Here is a 21,548-nt window from a genome sequence, read left to right as displayed (position 1 = left end):
TTTCCATATATGTCTGGATTCAAACACTTCAAATAATACTTTGTACCCATTTTCCCAAATTTTGTAAAGTAACATTACTTCATAATGTGGAGGGAGGAACTTCATATTAATCATAACAATGGATAGTATACCAGTTGCTTTTTGCAGCAAAAAAGGATATCCATCCTCAAGTTTGCACATGTATCATGGATAATTTTTGTGAAAGCCATGAAGATAGAAAAATTAAAATTAAAAGGTTACACTTGAAATTCACAAGAAAAATCAGCCCTATCAGCCACACAACCAGCCAACAAATTTTCATTTATACATAAAATCATTATATTGGCAGATTGGCCTATGCCCTATATCACTACCCATTTGCATTCTTCCATCATCAAGGGGGCAAAGGCAATTCTACCATTTGCTCATGCTGCACAAGCAGCTGTCAGCAACCATAACATGCATACCACATAAAAAGGCTTTCATGGAGATGGTTTCCAATCAAATTGAAGATTATTAAAACCGTTTACAGATCCTAGCCCGCTGAGTAGTTGATTCGACAAATCTTGTTGATGATTCATAGCTTGATCCCTAGCAACAGATGCCATTCCTCCCCTTCCATTCATGACTGAATTATTTCCCATAGCAGCTCTCATTCCATTTGTAATAGCAGATTGACCAAGATTCATTGTTCCGTAACTACCAACCCCGACACCTGAATTACTGCTCAGTGCACCATTGCCCATCAGGCCGTTGCCACTGTTCAGCCCTGTATTGGTACTCATTGGCAGAACACCATTTACATTTTTCATATCGTTTCCAAGAGAACCAACACCAACCATCCCACCTGAGCCGTTCATCTGGGACGACATCAACATCTCGTGTATGAATTTCTGGACTGAGCTCTGAGCATCGCCCGGGTCAGCTTCACCGGAAAGAGATGGCTGCTGTTGCATGGAAATATTAGCCGGTGAGTTTGCTGCACTCATGTGATTGGCAGAAGTTAAGGAAGGGCGAGATGCTTGTTGGGGGTTGTTAGATGAAGATGGTGTTGGTGCTTGAAAAGGGGATAAGTTTGGTTGGGCCTGTGGCATAGTACTGGAGGAACCTGGGGATGGAATCTGAACAGAACTACCTCCGTATGGACTGCTTGCATTGTTCATCGAATTTTGTCTAGAATTCATAGAGTTTTGGTGGAGAAGTCCTACAATAGTGCTTGTGGTCGTTGAAGCAGGTGCTGAGGTAATAGAGTTATTTATATTAACCATACCAATGATACCATTGTTAGAAGCAATTTGCATGGCACTGGGTTGTGAAGATGGAGTTTGATCTCCATTTGAGTTATGAGCCAACATTTGCTGTTGCTGTAATTGATCTTCATGTTGTTGTGCTTGACCACGAGGTCCAGCTGAACTAGAATTTCTCCGAGGGAATTTGGCTAAGCTCTCTGAGAGCAGACAAGAAAAAGAAACAATCAATCTTTCCTTTAACAATCATCAAAATCGAACAAATGGAAAAAACTAATATTTTACGGGAAGAAAAAACAACTAAAAAGTTATCTCAAGGACCAAAACTATCCTCTGGTAACATTACATGACATTACAGAACTATTGCAAGAGAGTTTGAACTATTTATGTATAGAGGTTAAAGTGAGAGAACACTGCAAAATTGGTTGCCCATCTAACTAAGTCATGTACCCCAAAAATATGGCTCCATATTTGAGACACAAAATGCACAATATGGAACACTTGCTTCTTAAGAAGTTTGGTCTACTTCCATTAGCCTATTGACCTGAAACCCACCCATTATAACAACTTTCCCATCCTCCAATATGAAATGATCCGAGAATAAAAGTCATCAGCAGAGTATCCTTGACCCTCCAAATAGCCACGAGGATATCTTAATCTTAAAAAAGTATCAAACACATTGATACCAGGCTAAAGAAACAGGACTTGGGCACGAAATAAAAGCATAAATACGGTAATTGATTCTTCAGTTCCTCTTCCTCCTCTCTCTCTCTCCCTCCCCTTAACAACAAAAGCATAAATAACAAAAATATATCCAATTTGAAGACTGGAGACTTAATTTGATCTCTCTTTAATTCTCAAAACACACCCTTATTTGAAACTTCAACCAATCCTACATAGAAAATGCCCTTCACCATCCCAAAATCCATACAGTCCCTAAACAGACTCGGGTACACCAACTTGTGTCTCCAAGATATAAAACCTTGATCAGATCACCAACAACCTTCAAACTATGTATCTTCAAGTCTCTTCATAAATTAAAGGCAATGTCGTCTGGAATTGATTCCATTACTAAGCATAGCTTTTAATGGTATGATGCAAGGTCAACAAAATACCAACCAACAACTAGGATGATGTCTTTGTCAACTAGAGTGATAGCCCGAACTGTTTTAAAATATAATGTTAAAAAAGTAAACACATCAAGACTTTCAACTTCGACGAATGCTAATCTTTCAATTAGAAATGCTAAACAATCATGTAACAGTAAATGGGATGGGGAAGTAAAACAACTGGTCTCTTTATAATAAAGCATCATTTTATAGACATGTACATATCTGCACTTACAATAAACCAGAAAACAGATTATTAACTTACCCATAGGCCCAGTCCCTGTTTCTCTGCTGTAATCTATCAAGTCTTTCATACTATTTACCACTTCCGATATCTGCAACATAAACAACAACGATGGTTAAATAAAAAGAATACAAATGTGATATGAAACATTAAAAGGAAATAAATAACATTTAAACATTATTCCATAGTTATGTAGATTCAATGTTTAAAAATTAATAATAAGAAGAGTTTTAGGATTGAACCATTACCTGTAGGCAGCGCACATATCTCTTTGTATATCCTAAATCATTAACTAATGGAACTTCTAAAGCTTTAGCCAACTGACGGGCTGATGAAGCAAACCTGGGAAGGAGACATAATTAAGTTAGATTAAAATGAAAACAAGAGGACATCATAGTCATGCTAAACTGTAGATAAGGCTAACAAAAATCAGAATATCCGTAAAAAGAAAATTGTTGTATCATGATGTAGCACATTCCTGAATGTCATTAGCCTTACATGCAAAGGCATCACTATTCCTAACAGCAGCAATGCCTGAATCCCATACTTCCACAATACCCAGGAAAAAACATTTCATCGAAAATGAAACAAAAAGCAAAGTATACAAATTTATATCTTCGAGGAAAAGCTCAGCCAACTTAAGAACCAGTTAATCTCCCTCTTCCTCTAGGAATTGAACTAACCTCCATTTGATCTACTCTCCTTATGGGAGCTTCTAACGATCTCCACAAATGTCCAAACTACCTAGTACGCATTCTATCTTGTCTAGTTTGTCTACTCATCCAATACAATATTCTCATATCTACTACATGAAATCTATTCTCTTGCTGACATTTTATTGCCCAACATTCAATCTCATATAACATTACAGGTCTTATAGTTGTGCAGTAAAACTTCCCCTTAAGCTTGAATGGTACCTTTTTATCACCATATGACACCTGAAGCACTCCACCATTTCACCCAACTTGTTTGAATCCTATGGTTCACATCTCCATCAACTTCTTTTATTATATTAAAATTGTAAATACAAACTACACACCACTTTGGACACACCAGACAAGGTTTACATTATACAAGAGAAATTAACAATTTAACACCAAAAGGAAAGGCTAAAAAGAGAATAGAACAATATGCAGACTACATTTTACTCGAGGAGATAAGCATGGCAAAAAAGTTGACATCAAATCCTTACTGAAAAGGAAATAAGCATTGGCCAACATCATGGAATAAGAAAGCTACAAGGTAGTTAACATACAAAATATTCAAGTTTTCAGGAAGGTTAACATGAGTAAGAATTCCACAGATGTGGCAATAAATATACCATCACAGTTAGATAACTAATAAACGGCTCAAGGACTCAAAAGCTAACACAGAAGTAAATGGCAAAATGGACTCACATATTGCAATTATTTTGTAACTCTGGAACAGATATATTTGGTGTGGCACTTTGAGTAAGAGACTGGTATTTTTGAGCAACCGCTCCAAGCTGACTAACCTGTATATAGTATAATAAAGTAAATGTAAGAATAAGTGACCAAAATGTAAGAAATCTGAATGCATAAGCACAGACTACTTTGTTAAAATCCTACAATGATAAAACCAGCATCATGAAAAGCATTCCTAGCAAGAACTTAGTCACAGCCAGAAATTTCTAGATGTTTGGCAACCATCTTATCAAGTAACACACCCAAAACTTGCTACAGTCAGGTGGTGAAAAAAATAGTCTAGCAACAGAAATTTCACTAATTGATGTTGGGTGGGTATCTTGTAAGCATCTGCTTATGCAAGATCGGAATATATGGGCTTATTTTAATAAAATAAAAAGTCTAATATATGGGTCTATTAATCAGTCAGATATCAATGTCCATCTAAAAAACAAATATATCCTTATTTATCACAAAGGCCTCTCACAATGCAACTACTTAATCAGAAACCTGAGGTATTAACAATCTTCTGGGGATGAGCTCTTCATGGCGCCGAGCACAAAATTCCCAAGAGCATATCTGAAAAAGAAATAATAAACAAGAGAATGTCAAAAATTATAATAGCATACAAGCAGTTTTCAGTTAAAATCTGAAAGTCGTTATTTCAATGCATAACCTTCAGATCTTGAGAAAAAACTATTCGAAGTTGACCATCACGAACAACACGAAGTTGCTCAAAGACACTTTCCTGTATTGCTTTTGCATAATCTAGAACAATCTGACCAGAAGAATTATGATATTCGCGTGGCATGTCAACATAAAGCAGCTCTTCTAAAGTACCACTTTCATACTTTATTTTATAAAGCCTGGGAAGAACCTCAACAGTTGCTTCTGAAAACACAACTCTTAATCATTCAGAAAGAAGATTTACATTACATTCTAAAACTAGCCAAGATACAGCTGGTGAAGAACAAAAAGTTGAGATGCTAACATTCAGCATGTGAAGAACAAAAGGTAAACTGAACAAGGAAATACTGAAAAAATAAGGAACAAAAAAACTTACCAAACCCACGGCCAGGTTTGCGATTGCATATTTCGCAGTGCCATACATCCTGAAAATATTAACAGAATCATCTTTTAGCTTAATCTAATGCTTAGCACTAATGAAACTACAATATCTGGAATCTTGAATCCCATGAAATATATGTGGCAATAGTTACTTGAGTTGAGACATGGCAATACGGAAATCACAACAACAAAGTCAAGACATGAATAATTGTGCATAGTACAATGAAACGCATTCAATTGTCAAGTCTTAGATGGGGTTATCTAGCCATTACAATTAGTTTATAAGGTTTCTCTAGCATCATACCTGGGGGAAAACTCCAGTTGTTTGTCTGCCACTTCCATACAAAGAAACACACCATTTCTTCTTGGCATTAGGAGCAAAATACTCAGCAACAAACTTCCTCCAGAACTCAATATTGTTATCCTACATAAAATCAAAGTGCAAATACATTTCAGTAAGACATATATGACATACATACGTAGAATATAGACAGTAAATAATTTGGTACTTACTTCAGGCCTATGCTGTTGCTGATACATGTAGTGCGTCAGACGCCTAGCACACATCCCAGGTTCATATGATGGTTTGACAGGAGACCTAATAGGCATGTTCTGCTGTTGAAATTGTTGTGGAAATTGAGGCCGTTGTTGAGGCATTGCCTTCAAGATTTGTTGCTGCTGGTGTTGCTGTAATTGCAAAATCCTCTGTTGATGCAAAAGATTAAACTGAGCAGCAGCCTGAGATGATTGCCTAGACATGTGGAGGAGTTGCTGCTGTTGTTGCTGCTGCTGTTGCTGTTGTTGTTGTTGCTGATGCAAAAACAATGGTTGATCAGAATGTTGGGGCTCCATTTTTACTGGTGGAAGACTTCTCATTGTTTGAAGTTGTTGCGGTTCCAGTTTCACTGGAGGAAGACTCCTCAATGATTGCAACTGATGTTGCTGCTGTTGTCCAAGTTGATCATTATTTACCTGTGGCTCCAACTTTACTTGTCCCATACCACCTATCCCTCCTCGAATTGATTGAAAGTGTTGTTGCTGCTGTTGCTGCTGTGTATTCAGAGGAGCAGAGAACTGCTGCATTGACTGCTGACTATGTTGGAAATTTTGAGGTTCAAGCTGTTGATTACCAGAAGGATTTGAAAATTGTTGACCCTGAACTTGACCCGAAGAACCACCAGCATTCACCATATTTGCTTGTACAAATGAGGATGAAGAATTACTGAAGTTCATTCCGTTGGCAACACTGGAAAGTGGATCTGTCTCAGCTCCAGTATCAACCACTCCGCGCTGGCTACTTCCTGGACCCGAAAGCCCATGATTTGGAACTCCGTTTGGGAAAGATTGATTAAGCATGGAAGTTGCATTCGACATATTTCCTAGAATGTTCATGTTGTTGAACTGAGTACGCGGTGACACAAGCGAAGGGAAAGAATTTTGTGAAGGCACAGGACCCCCTTGACCTCCTAACATCCCTGAATTTGATCTCAAATGAGAAGCATTGACGGACTGGGCACCACCAATAGGAGTGGGTGGCCCTGGGGGCACCATCTTCAAATATTACAGTCTTCAAGCAAAATTACCTAAGCAGAAGAACTAAGTTACATAAAACATGAGTTCAAGTGCAACAAACTACAATCACACAACAGCTAATCAGAAATCAAGCATAACACTCAACCCAGATAGTGTTTCAACCCAAGGTCCAAGGCCAAATGCTTTAGAGTCTTCACTATGATCCAACAGTAGCAATGTCATGTTGAGTTTTACCAAACAAGCCATATAGCAAAGAAAACCAATAAACAAAATTTGGTTCTGAACATTACAATTGTGCTACTTCCTAAAGTGAGCAATCTTCAAATGGCTTTCGCATTAATCTCTGTATAAGACGTGACTTCACAGATCCAAACCATCAAACAGTGCACACAATAATAGCTAATAAAGGGAGAAATGAAAAACAAAAAGTAAAACAGCACCAAAACTTCAATTAACATAATACCATCACACCAATTACCAAATCCTTCAAAACAATATAATAAAAAATCTGCTTTGATCAAATTAAGGCACTCATCTCACAAAATCAATAAAACCCCAAACTAACAGTTCAAAATTAACACTTTAATAACTTTAAGGTCAATTTTAAGTTAAAAATGATTGGAATTTGGAAAGATAGTGACAGAAACTTTATCAAAGTGAAACACCGTGGTGACAAAAATAGCAGCTAAAATTGGTCGATCGATCCATATGTGAAGCGAATCAACGATCCAGAGCTAATGGGGGCGTCGTAATTAAAAAAATAGAGCCACAAACAAAGACATGAAAAGGGTCAAAGTGTTATAGACTTGCTATGACTCACCGTGAAGTTGAAAATTGTGAAATTGAACAGTGAAATCCCGAAAAATAAAATCTGGGTTCTGATCAATGAACCAAAAAGGTTCGAACTTTACACTCGGGGCCTCGAATTAGAGTTCAATACATGTAAGATAAGTAGTGTGTAGGGTTTTTTTGGTTCAGTGTAACATGACAACATGGGTGAGGGGCTTCTCCAATCTCTATAACAAAACGCTATGTTTTTTGTTTATTAATGTTGCTGCTGCTACTTGCTGTGTGTGTTTTTTAGAGAGAGAAAGTAGACATAGAAAGAGAGAAAGCCATTGCGGACGTCAAGATAGTATTAGATCGGATTGAATTTTCTTCTTCATTCTCTGAAAGCAAAAAGAAGTCAAATCCTATTCTTCTATCTTATGCACATGCATATGATGCATATGCTTATGCATAACCATGTCTATGCTATTATGATAATAATGATACCATGATACTTCTATGTTATGATATTTTGATAGGAAAAATGTGTGCATGTTAGCATATTTTTATCTAGTTATTATTGGTTATTTCTATTCCGATAAAGTAATCCAAGTGAGTAATGATATAATGATAAAAGTATAAATCATACTGAAAATATATAATATTACACTCTTCTCTTATTAAGGTTAATAATTTAGTACTTTTCTATTACTTTCATACTTGTTTAAGAGTTAATAAAGATTAAATATATAAATGGTAGATAATTTATTAGTAATATAAATTTTTTTATAATATCAATAGTTTGTTTAATTGTTACTTACTTATATTTCATTGAATATAATATATATATATATATAATTTGGTATAAATATTTATATATATTTATTATATTATTTATTACTTATTTGGATTACCTTTTTGAACATTCAATAATATTAAATATTATACAGCGATAATATATACAACTTATATTACACTTTTGTTCTATATTTTATTCTTATCAACAACACCGATGTGCATAATAATATTGATTGTAGTTACAGATCTGTCCTTGTGCATGCTTTTTATTCACGGAATTGGTACAACTTTGTCTATTTTGTGGTGTTGCTACTTCTCTTCCCGTGGTGCTGATTCTTCTATCACTCGTTTGATACTTCCACTCATGAGTAGCTCTATGAGTTATTTTATTCTTTTATTTCTTCTCTCCTCCATTTTTAGGTAGCATATCTTTTGTTCTGTAAATTGTGACTCTTTTTTGTGTTATTAGTTTGATTGGAAAAATACTTAATTATCAAAATTTTAATTTTAATCTATATTTTCAACTAATCATAATAAGTAAAACATGGAGGGAGACATTCTTTTAAGATTAAAAGTTACTAAGTGATGTTTCCCTCCTATTTGAAAGAGTTTTGGTATCACTCTAACTATTTAGATGTTGATTTTATATATACCCTCTAAAGTTACCTAAACTGTAGATGGGTCGGTGATTTTATTCCTTACCCGAAATCCATAATCATCTTTCCTTTTCAAATGATTTTTTTATAAAAAAATGATTCCATATTTCGTGGAATAAATATTTAATTATTTCTTATTATATTCTGATTGATTTTCTAAAATAGTTATCATTTCCTTATATTTTTATAGGTACTAGACTAAGATATTTTTCTTCTATTCTAAAATAAAAATTATTTTTCTAGTTTAATTTGATGGGTATTGCATGGTTAACCCATCACACATCCTAGACATGGTAATTCAGGGTATCATATTAAGTTTATATCAGCAATTTAGCCTGCAGGATTTGAGATTGACCGCATCCTAAAGTATATTTTGCCCCCTTTTGTATTTCCATTGTTAGGATAAGTAGTTTAATAATCCATAAGATTGAATGTTCGCTTCCACGAAACCATGAACTCTGAAATGGATTAATTATTTAATTAAAAAAGTAATATGATATCATTGGTAGTATCCAAAAAACCACATTGAAATCAAACTAACAAAAAATATTTCCATTTTTTTTGCTAATCCATTAATGAGTAACAATACTACACTTTTTAAAATTTAACTAGTTGGATGTGTCCTTTTAAGACATGCTATAAGCTTTTCCCTCATAAAAAAAATTAATATGCAATTTTTTGGGCAGTATAATCTAAATTGCTACATTGATCAAGTATTATACAATATAAATCTTTAATTTTTTTATAGATGTTTAAAAATGTTTTAAGAAAATAAAGTTTGGAGTGATTTTCATTCTCTACCAGTGATTTAAAAAAATGTTATTTTTGTCTTTCAATTTCTCTCTCTTTAATTGTATACATTATAATAAATTGATGCGTGACTAATGCATCAAATTGTTACAACTCAGCTTATAGGATTGCAAGAAATAAAGTGTGTGCCCAAATTTAAATATCTGGAGTAACGTTTTATTCTCCATCCCCTATAAAAAAAAGTCTAAATCTACTATTTTTTACTATAACCAAATGTATTTTTTCACATTATGAGTATCAAAATAATTTATTTTAATATATGTTGTTGTCTCTCATAACCAGTGTTATTTCTAAAAATTAAATAGTAAAGTTAAAATGTAATTATGTTTGTGTTGAAAAAAGTTTTATTATTATTTTTAGTTGTCATGTTTCTACTATAACAAATAAAGAATAAAACGATACTACTTCTTTTTCGCCTTCCCATCAAAATCTCCACATGTCAAAATACCAAATGAAAAAATCATTAAATATTTCAATAACTGTTCATTAAATCTTTACTTGTTATTACCATTATTAATTTAAACTCTTCATTAACTAGATTATTTTATAGGGAAGGGATCCACTTACTCAAGTAAGTGGAAAAAAACATATTACATATCTTATACATTCATTATAGGAAAATCTAATAATTTATATACACTTACTAATTTAAACCATTGGATTTTTTAAGATAAATAACTAAGACCTTGAATATGTTTTTTTTTTTTTTTTTTTTCATTTACTCTTACAGACTATCAAGAGTAAGAATAGATATTAAACATTTCAATAATCAATTCATGAGAAGTAAATAAGCAGTGTTCTACATAATTCCATCATAATATTTTATATTAAATCATGTTAATGGATACAACTTTGATATTTATATATACTAGTAGTATAATGAATTAATGAAAGACACATTTATCAATTCACATTCGTTTAAACTTATATATGTTTTACATTTTTTCTATATTATAAATATGAACTATAATAATTTGTAGTTAGATGTACTTAGTGTTATAAAATTTAGTTCGAACCGATTGATTCAAACGTGAACCGGATATTTGACCAGTATAGGTCTCTCATTTAACTAGTTTTATATTAAAATCAGACTGACTTGGTTCAATTAGATTGATTTAAGCCTAAAATCGGTGAATCGAATGATTAAACCAGTTGAATCGCCCGAGTCAATCAATTTTAAAAAACAACCAAAACAACGTCATTTTGAATAAAAAACTATAACTTATAGCAAAATTTTCTTTGTTTAATTGAACTTTAAACTTATATGCAATTTTCTTACAAGCATAATACATTTGTTGTTTGGTAACATTTTCAACTTCCATGACATTTTATATTAGTAAAATATTATTTGTTGGTTATTTAATTAGGTACAGTAATATTTTTAATTTTGCAATATAATTATTAAACAATGTTAGTTAATATTATGAATTTTTTCAAATTTTTGAGTCAACAGTATAACCATTAACCTATTAGTTCAACTTGTAACTCATTGACTCAATATCTTGACCGATTATTAACTAGTCCGGTTTAATAACAATGAATGTCTTCCATTTATGTAATTAACCCATTGTTGCCCTTTTCTTGCCAAACACTTTGTTTATGCAATATTTATATATTGATTTTGATTCCTGGTTTCTACATATGTGTGCATTGATTTTGATTCCTTGTTTCTACATATGTGTGCATTTATATTTAGAATATATTACACTAACACCTCTCAATTTTAATGAAATTATATAAATGGCCTCTCTCTTTTTCCACCTAAACAAACAACCCCTCATTTATATAAAACATTACACAACTACCTCTGCATGAATATAATATTTAAAATAAAAAATGGATGATGAATATAATTAAATTAAACAAAATATGATATATTGTGGTAGGTGTAACTGTTGAGTTCTATGGTGGCGAACTCAATGGAGTCAATTATAATAATCCCGCTACTTTGAAAAATATGCTAGACGTGACAAGTCCAAATCCTATAAGAATTAATGTCTCTTCATTATTTTTTGTCTTTACAAAATGCATAAATAATTCGAATGAGATGTTGTTTAAGTCTTACATTATTTTGGTACAAAAATATAATGAATAATCATTGATTTTTATAATATTTGAATTTGTTTCCATACTATATCATATTTTATTTAACTTAATTACATTCATCATTCATTTTTTAAAATTACACTTGTCATTCCTAAAGGGATAATTAGTGTAATATATTATATAAATTAGATGGATTTTTATATATGTGCAACAAAAAAGAAGATAGATGAATTATGTAATTTAATAAAAAAGCGCAGTATGTGGTAGTAATTTACTCTTATGTTTAGAATCATCCCCATCCATAATTAACTATTATGCAATCCTTTTTATGTTTGTCATTGATCGCACCACTTTTGCATGTCTTGGAAATTGAGAAGTTTGTAAATATTCATTGTGAAAGCCACATCCTAAGACGTAAGAATAATATTAATTCCAATCTAAATAATCACAGTTAACTAGGAGCATAATATCTAATGCATGGACAATATAAAGATTTATATATATATATATTATATTATTTATTTAAATTACCTTTTTAATAGTTAATGATGAGTAAATATGAACTATAGATATTGCAATTACAATATATAAGAGTTGGGTAGACATTTATTGTCCCAACATAATGTACAACTCCATATGTCATTGCATGTGATTGATCAGAAACATAATTAATTATTAAAATTTTAATTTAAATATATTTTTCAACCAATCATAATCAGTAACACATTAAGTGACACACATTATAGAACAACATATGACATCCCATAAAAGCCATACACGTTAATGCATACATTTTTTTAAATTGCACTCGTTATGACTTTATGAAATAAAAGATTGTTTTAAGAACTCTAGGGAAGACAAAACATAGCGGTTTCAACATGTAATTAGTGAATGCAATAGTGGAATATGAAAATTATATATGTATAGTTGCAGGCAGGTTATTTGCCATTTTTTCAACAAACTGCATAAAAATCCATTGTAAATGTTGATTATGCATGTTTTATGGTAAAAAGGGAAATAAATAATCTTAAAAACTGAAAAAAGTTTTGGCTTTATATTATATACTAGCGTGTTGACAGACACTATCGTACATGCTAATCCGTTTTCATATTATTTATAATGTGTAGTTTGTATGTCATAAATGACAATATAATATTTTGTATTAGATATTTGTCATCTATAGTTGAATTTATTCGATAAGCGTAATGTTCAATTTTTTAACATTCATATTCTACATTAAAAACTAATAGTTATAATGTAAGAAAGAAGAAATAGTTAATCAATTAATATGAAACATACATTGGGTGGAGATGAACATTAGGTTATATATAGTTTTTTTTTGTAAAAATTAGAAAATAGTGAGGGCAAAATAGGAAAAATCACAAATTACACCATGGTGGGTGGTTATTTTGAGTTTTCCCTTTATAAGTAGTATAGATATATAATATAATATATATATACTAGCGTGTTGACAGATAGTTTGCGTCTACCGACTCACATTTTTATTTTATGATATTAAGTATTTAATTTGTATTTTTATTTTAGAGAATTAGAATGTTTTTTTATTGGATGTATGTACTCCATGTTATAGTTTATGTATTTATTATAATATCCAACTTAAAATAATATATATTAATTATAGTTATTTATGATTATATGATTTTACTCGGTGCTATAATACAATATCGACCATCAAACCAGTTAGGGTATAATGATATAGTGATTCAATATGTGGTTCACTAATTAAACCGCATATCGGCGAAATTAAATACACATATACAATATATTAAAATTAATGTTGAAAAATCAATAAAAAATGAATAATTTTTGTATTTTCATTAAAAATTATTTTTAAATAAAAACCAGTCGGTATGACTAGTACGGTTCAATTGAAAACCGATTGGTTTTGACCAATTATGACAAATTTTACCAGTATCATTGCATAATCACTATAATTATTGTACCATATCAATATATGGACCAGTTCACCGATTTATAAGTTTAACCGACCGGTATAAACCAGTTTTTACAAGACTGGTTTTACCTTAATAGGAAAATATAATCACAGTGGTAATTATTTCAAGTTTTGACTTTATATGTATAGACATAGATAAATATAAAATAATAATAATAATAATAAACAATAATATAGAAATATAGATATAAGTATTGTTGATGCAATGGGAACTATTATTGTGCAACGTTGGCCACCAGCAACTAAATAAAGTGCATAAAATAAATAGAAGAGAAGAAACAACATAATTTGGTAACGGAGTTCAAATAATTGTGTCAACGTCTCCTAGAGCATTGACCGACAACCAAAATATTATCAAAGAACAAATATTACAAATCCTAGCTCACTATAGACCCAAGTGTCCATGTAGTGTTTCTATTTAGTCTTCTATCATGTGCACTTAATAACAATGAATCTGAGTCCAATATATAACAATGATCATTCTACTATATTCTAATACTAGACAATGTGAGATTAATACAATAACATATTTCAAGCATCCCCAACAATCTTCACTTTAATTGAAATAGATATGTATCTCGCTCCTTAGGAAATCTCAACATGAATCTCCACCATAGCGAATATCTGACTCAACCTTTTTCAATGCTTATTCTCTTTAACAACTCTTCCACATAAGAGTTTCTCTCCCTTCAACATAAACCTTTCCGAGTATCTTGACGATGTTACCAACAGTCTAGCTCTCCAAAATTTTAGTACAACTTCTCGTATGGCCATCTAATGGATCACGTCACCTAGCCACATATTGCTAGGAAGTCTTTTGATATAATGAACCTCTACATAAAAGTTCACCAATGACCATCCTCTTCAACACTCAGTCAAGCTGAAACTTGGAGCTTCCTTAGAAAGCCTTAACCACTATCATCATTGTCTAGTCTGACAATCATAGTTCAAAAGAACTGTCATACTCCACCGCTAGAAGTATACCCACAACACATACTTTGCATCAATGCTAACCAATGCTCGTATCACATCCTCGCATCCAAGCCAATGTTCGTGTCACACCCTGCATCTCTATCAATGTATGTGTTACACCTTGCATCAAAGCTAGTATTCATGTTACACCCTACGTCAAAGTCAATTAACACATATGTGCTTTTATGGATCTACTAACAACTAATATCATTCATTATGACGTCCTAGACATGCCATTAGGATATTTCACTTCTCATATCAGATGAGATCATCCTCTCTGCCATCAAGAGAGATATTGTCATCACCTGTATCAAGGCCAAACTAACACATGAGTCTCTATCTCCACATTGATCCTAGTACATGAACTTTTGAGGTTCTGGATTAATACATATATTGCCCTTCTCCTTCAACAAATCTGATTTATCTTCATGCAGTACATTTGACAGACCTTGTCCAGCCAACACGTTCTTCACCCTCCTTTGCCATAATCTAGCGTCTATGCTAAGAACCATCTACCAATTGGCTATGATACTAATTGTTAGGAACAAGCGGACAATCAAATAGCAAAGAGATCAGGGAAAGAGAATAACACAAGGATTTTGATAAATTGGATTCGTCCAATTGTGCTTACATCATCGAGAGCACTGAGCGACTACGAAAATATTATTAGACAATAATGATTACAAACTCTACTACACTCATGGGCCCAAGTGTCAATTAGGTGTTTCTATTTAATGTTTCTATATGGTGTACTTAATAACAAGAGACTTTAATCCAATATATAACATTGATCATTCTATTCTATTCTAATACTAAACAATATAAGACTAATATAATAACATATTTTAAGTATTCCCAACTTGTATAAATATAAGTGAGAAAAAATTATACCTCACTCTCAACTTTTGATCTTATTTTCAACTAACTGATATTAAATTTTAATTAATAACGTTGGATGAAAGCAAGATCAACAAGTGATATTATATAATAAGCTAAGGACAACAATATGGCTAAAATCTAAATCTCATTTTTTAATGATAGATATAGTTTATTAGGATAATTGATAAGTGTGAAATGTGAAACATGTCAACCTCCAAACATTTTTATCAGCAAAAATTAACATTACTTTATCAAACTATTAATAAACATTGGTTAGAAATGACGAGTTCAATTCATTTTAAATATATTTTTAGTTCGAGTTTTATGTATAAAAATGGGGCTTCTAAAAAACCGTTAGCATTTTAGTTGTATTATTTTCATCTTGACTCTAATTAATGGGAATCTAGAACGATTTCAAAATATAAATAAAGTTGTAAGAAAAAAAGCTATTAATAAATGTCACACACTTTTATACTCACAAAAAATATAAGTAATAAAAGGAGATTCAGTTACTCAAAAAGTAAGTTTAAAAGACTTACTTAACATCTTAACCAATAATTATAATTAAAAGACAATAATGATGGTCAAAAGTAAGTGTAATCAAAACTGTTAGATTTTAATAAAATTGATGACTAAGATATGAAATAAGTTATTAGAATAAATGAATTTCTTCTCATAAGTAAATATACAAATACAAAAATATATCCCAATTACTTTTTCATACTTCTATTATTCAATTATTACACTTTAGAAAATTATGATTTCTAGTTGAAAAGGGTAAATTTATATTTAAATATTTAGGAGCTCAACAAACACCAATCAATAGCAACACTTTTTTATTAAGTTAATCTTAATATATCAATTTATGATGCAAGTATACAGGACATCCATATTTAATTTATACAAGTAATAAAGAGCAATGACAGCCAAGGGTGACTCACACAATATTTGAATGACAATCTTGGATTAATATAAGAAGTGGAGTCAATAAAATCAATGATAAATATGTGAGTTTCATCTTTAATCCTGAAGGATATAATGATACAAAATTGTGAAGAAACGACACGATTCGGTCGTGTAGTCAAATAAGTTTTCAATTTCTTTTTATTTTTCTAAATAATTATATTTTCACTTTTGAATAAATGGTTTTACACCCTTCTAAGCTAAAACCTATATTTTTAAGTTCTCTACTAAAATGGTCATTCAACAACAATATCAAACGAGTTTCACATTATAAAGCGTTAGATTAATTTTGAAGTAGTATTTTCGGTTCAAATCAATGTCAATAATAAAATGGACTCTCACAAAATATCTTCTAAATCAAATTTTGGAGTCAACTCATATTAGCTATAATTTTAGTAGTTGACTAATTACTAAACGACGACGTACGGCAGGAAGGAACGGAAGGATTCCTAAACCGATAAAAGAATGCAGATACAATAAACATGAAAAATAGGAAACACAAACATTCTGCGGCATTTTCAAGTCATAGGATGAGATGCATGCATGCATAATATAGTTGTTGGTGCCATGACATGAAGATGATGACATGAAGGGATGTGATGATAGATAATGAATGAATGGCATGGGATGTGTCAGGATTGGGGTCACGTGGTTTGACGGAAAAGCACCGTTATATTATTAGAGTAGCAATGTTATATTTTGTTATTACAAAAAAAATTATACATATAATTTATAAATTAATCATTAAATAAATAAAATATCATATTATCATATGTATGATTTTCTTATTGGTAATATGATTAATAAAAAAATTTAGTAGGGGATATATTATTTTCGAGAGAAAGGACATAACGGCCGTTTAAAGCTGAATGCCATGAAGCTTATTAGCTGACAGTTGGACAATCCTCGCCTTAGCCTACTTCAAAAGAAGATTCTTTCTCTTTCACCCATTTTTATATTAATTCAATTATTAGCTTTATTTTTAAATTCCAACCATTTTTTAGTTTAATAATGTGTACCTTAAGGTTTTTATATTATATTATTTATTACCAACAAAACATTTATTTATCTAGTAGTAAAGTCTCATTTAATCCATATTATTGGATTCACAATCACATGCCTAACAAATTAGTTCTTTACAGGATAGAGGGATCTCATTTATTATGCAAAAAATATATTGTTATTCTTTAACCATCATTCATATATCACTAAAATAGTAAATGATATAATGATAGTATAAAAATTCTTACACAATTAATATTTTTACTATTTTCTCCTATTATAATCATTAACTTGACACATGTGACATGTCATAATATTATTATAATACTTTTACAAAGTTCTAGACACACATATTATATTATAGGTTAGTTTGATGAACGTTATAAAAAAGGACACGATCCTATATTCTTACAATCCAAAAAATTGACAATTTGATAAGATAATATTATTTGTTGGCCATTTTTACCATGTTAGCCTACTAAATTTTTAATCTCATAGATTGAGAAATAAGTTAGAGATGAACATAATAATATAATAAGATAATGTAATTCCCCCATACTCGGACACTTGAAAACTAATGCCACCACCACACTATAACAAATCGATGTTATGTTATCTAGTTCTCTATCTTATGCCGTCTCTATTATATCCATCCCCATCACAAAATGAGCTTAAAGACAGAAATTGTAAAACAACTATAGTGGGGCCTATGTTGCATAAAAGCTTATGAATATGTGAAGTTATAACTTATAAGTGCAGATTTGTTCAATTAATTCTCAAATCTAAGTGGTGACGTGAAAAAGAGATAAATATATACAAATTTTCAAAATGTATAATTAAATAGCCGAAAAAAATAAGGACGTGCTTTATTCAAATTAATTAACGAGGAAGCTTTGGAATGGCGAGGAAAACACGGAAGGTTTTCATTTCTGAGCCGTGCTATCTTATTCTTAATGATCATTGCAGAACAAGATCTAATCGATTTCGATATTTTTGAATCATTGGGTCTAGATTGATGTTCAGGTCCAGTGGGTTTTGTGGAGTAACTGTTTCATTCTTATTCTTTCTAAAGATTTATTTGGGCCTGTATTTTATCTACAAGAATGGTAAAAGGAAAAATAGAAATCATATATGATTAATGTGTTTTTATTTGTAGATAGAAAAGATCGTAATTTGTGATTTTAATTTTGATACTATTGTTAGAAAAGCATCAAATTTTTATATTATCAATTAATCATATTTAATCCCTTCCCTTGACTAACTTTTAGAGTAAGATTGGTGGCCAAAATAAAATACGGCATAATAGAATCTAAAGCACATACAAGATAATACATGAGTAAGATACGAGCTTATCTATTACTATATAACAAAACTAGTAAGTTACCTATGCATTTGCACGGACAATAATTTTTTGGTACATGGTTAAGAACAAACATGTTATCAGTGTATTCGTATGTTTAATAACACATGTTATTCATGTATTCGTTTGGTTAATAACACATATTACCCGTGCATTCTAATGGTTAATAACACACATGTTACCCGTGCATTAACACACATGTTATTCGTGCATTCATTCATATGGTTAAGAAAAAATATATTACTTGTGCGTTCATATGGTTAAGAGCACATATGTTACTCGTGCATTCATGTGATTAAGAACATACATGTTGAATGTACATTCTAATGATTAAGAAACGCACATGTTACCTGTGTATTCACATGGTTAAAAACATTCATCTTACCTGTGCATTCATATGGTTAAACAATCACATATTACTCAAGCATTCTCATGAGACATTGATTTTGACGAATATTTATAAGCACATAAGTATGAATATTATTAAATGTATATTAGTAATATTGTGTGATAATTTGATAAAATAAAGCGAAATATATAGAAACACAAAAATTGTGAATTAATTTCATTGGATATGTTTTCTAATGTAACGACACAATGTCTTCATAACTTTTCTCGCATAGTAAGACATGATAACATATTAATCGTCCATAAATTAACAAATTATGCAACATATGATCAAATATATAGTAAGGTATGATAATATATAATTGAGTACATTGTAATATGAACTCATATGATATAAATAAATATTTGATCATAAAAATCATGAGTTTCATAATTATTGTTACAAAATATTAAAATATATAAATTAATATTTTTATATCTGCAATGTTAATAACAAATGTAAGAAACAAAATAAAATAAATCAAGTGTATTCAATTGTTTATATTTAAATATTTCATGTATTTTGGATTCCCAAATAGGGTTTGCTATAAATTAGTTTATTATTTCTTTTTGTATAACAATAAAATAAATAAATCTATGAAAATAAACAAAAAATAATTAAAATGAGATATGGTCTATAAAATAAGAACAAATCTACAAAATAAACACACGACAATAAAAAATGCACTTTAAAGAATATTTTTATTTGTCATTTAATTTTATATTAATTTGTTTATTTTGAAAATATATTTTCTCTCTCAACCAATTATAAATTATGAAAATATATTTCCTCTCTCAATCAATTGTAAGTTATAAAACAGTTGTAATATATTTGTTCATTAAAAATGTAACTCTTATATGTGTATTTTATTTAAGATTTTATATATAGGGAGCTACTCAATGAGAACAATTCTCATATAAAAATTGTGAGAATAGTAAATCTGGCTAATAACCAATCATGTATGGTTCGTAGCTATATATATATATATATATATATATGTTAAATCTTATGTTTAAGAAGAACGAATGAGATGAGAGAGTTTTGACAATTTGAGATGCAACTGATAAGAATGAGCACAGAGGAGTTAAGAAGAATCAATGAAATCAGATTATGTTCATAAATATGACATTAATGTTGACATATCATTACACAATTATTATCAATTTTTTTTTAAAGTTTTAACTGAAATATAATCATAGCATTTAAGTCTTTAATCAATTAAAATTATTATCAATTATAAGACAACAAATTACAAACATAAGATTAAATTATAGAATAAAAGAGTGTAATGTTACCCGGTCATAGTTAAAAAGGTAGGTGATCATATTTACAGAGTTAAGTGGGAAAAATAAATACCATCGACTCAATTATTTTTTCTTTGTTCCAAATCTTAACTCATATATTAATCATTACTTGCAACTTTCTTATAATCAAATTGAGTTATTGTGCATTTATTCACATTTAAATTGCAATAAATGAAATCAAATTTTGCTAATAAATATTACCTTAATAATCATGTATCATTACACAATTATTAACAAAATTATTTCAAATTTTAACTAAAAGATAATCATATCAAATTTTTATTATTATTACAATAAGAAGACAAATAGAAAGCATAAGATTGAATTATGGGTTATTTCAAATTTTAACTGAGATAATCATATCAAATTATTATTATTATTATTACAATAGGAAGACAAATGGAAAACATAAGATTAAATTATGAGATAAAACAAAGTGAATGAATAAGGAAGGGAATGAGCAAATGTAAAGTCACATTCCTATTGTTCAATACAAAATGATCCTAATTATTATTTTTTTTTTACAAATTTTTAATGAGGCATTAATCCTCACTAATAAATTTTTTAGAATAAAATTGAGTTATTATTCATTTATTCACATTTAAATTGCAATGATTGAAATCAAATTTTGCTCATGAATATTACATTAATGCTCAATATCGTTACACAATTATTATCAAAATTATTTCAAATATTATCTGAAATGTAATCATTTTAACATAAAGATAACAATATCATTCAAGTCCATAAGCAATTGAATTATTATCATTAAATTATGTAATGAAACACAATGAATGAATAAGAAAGGGAATGAACAAATGTAAAACCACATTCCTATTGTTCAACAAAAAATGATCCTAATTATTTTTTTATCTGTTCCAAATCTTCAATGATGCATTAATTCTCACTTGCAAATTTCTTAGAATCAAATTAATTTATTTTCCATTTATTTATATTTAAATTACAATGAATGAAATCAAAATTTGCTCATAAATATTACATTAATATCAATATATTGTTACA

The 21,548-nt window shown here is 30.2% G+C and overlaps 1 protein-coding gene across 4 annotated transcripts; it reads right to left on the bottom strand.

The window, feature by feature from the left end:
* Positions 1-100: 100 nt before the first annotated feature.
* On the bottom strand, positions 101-7,780 carry LOC109340969 (transcriptional corepressor SEUSS-like). Of its 4 annotated transcripts, XM_019578748.1 has the most exons (11): positions 7,425-7,780; positions 5,585-6,667; positions 5,376-5,495; positions 5,067-5,115; positions 4,680-4,894; positions 4,514-4,582; positions 3,977-4,074; positions 2,828-2,921; positions 2,601-2,670; positions 1,133-1,426; positions 101-1,096 (listed from the first exon to the last, which is right to left on the bottom strand). In XM_019578748.1, exons 2-11 carry the CDS (start codon positions 6,620-6,622, stop codon positions 462-464), a joined length of 2,682 nt encoding a protein of 893 aa, XP_019434293.1. In that variant the 5' UTR covers positions 6,623-6,667; positions 7,425-7,780; the 3' UTR covers positions 101-461. The 4 variants fall into 4 exon arrangements, with proteins under 4 accessions (XP_019434293.1, XP_019434291.1, XP_019434289.1 ...); XM_019578746.1 differs by having other exon boundaries at positions 101-1,426; positions 5,585-6,654; positions 7,415-7,780; XM_019578744.1 differs by having other exon boundaries at positions 101-1,426.
* Positions 7,781-21,548: the final 13,768 nt, after the last annotated feature.

The sequence above is a fragment of the Lupinus angustifolius genome, unplaced genomic scaffold, assembly GCF_001865875.1.
Source record: "Lupinus angustifolius cultivar Tanjil unplaced genomic scaffold, LupAngTanjil_v1.0 Scaffold_311_2, whole genome shotgun sequence".
Lineage (NCBI taxonomy): Eukaryota > Viridiplantae > Streptophyta > Magnoliopsida > Fabales > Fabaceae > Lupinus > Lupinus angustifolius.
The sequence above is the reverse complement of the archived record's forward strand: the minus strand, read 5'-3'. Positions and strand labels throughout refer to the sequence as shown.

Coding starts and splice junctions, on each gene's coding strand:
- LOC109340969 (XM_019578746.1), bottom strand. CDS start 6,622: ATGGTGCCCCCAGGGCCACCCACTCCTATTGGTGGTGCCCAGTCCGTC. Junction 5,116..5,375: donor CAACTGGAGTTTTCCCCCAG/GTATGATGCTAG, acceptor TAATATTTTCAG/GATGTATGGCACTGCGAAAT. Junction 2,922..3,976: donor TTACAAAATAATTGCAATAT/GTGAGTCCATTT, acceptor TCTCCTTCCCAG/GTTTGCTTCATCAGCCCGTC.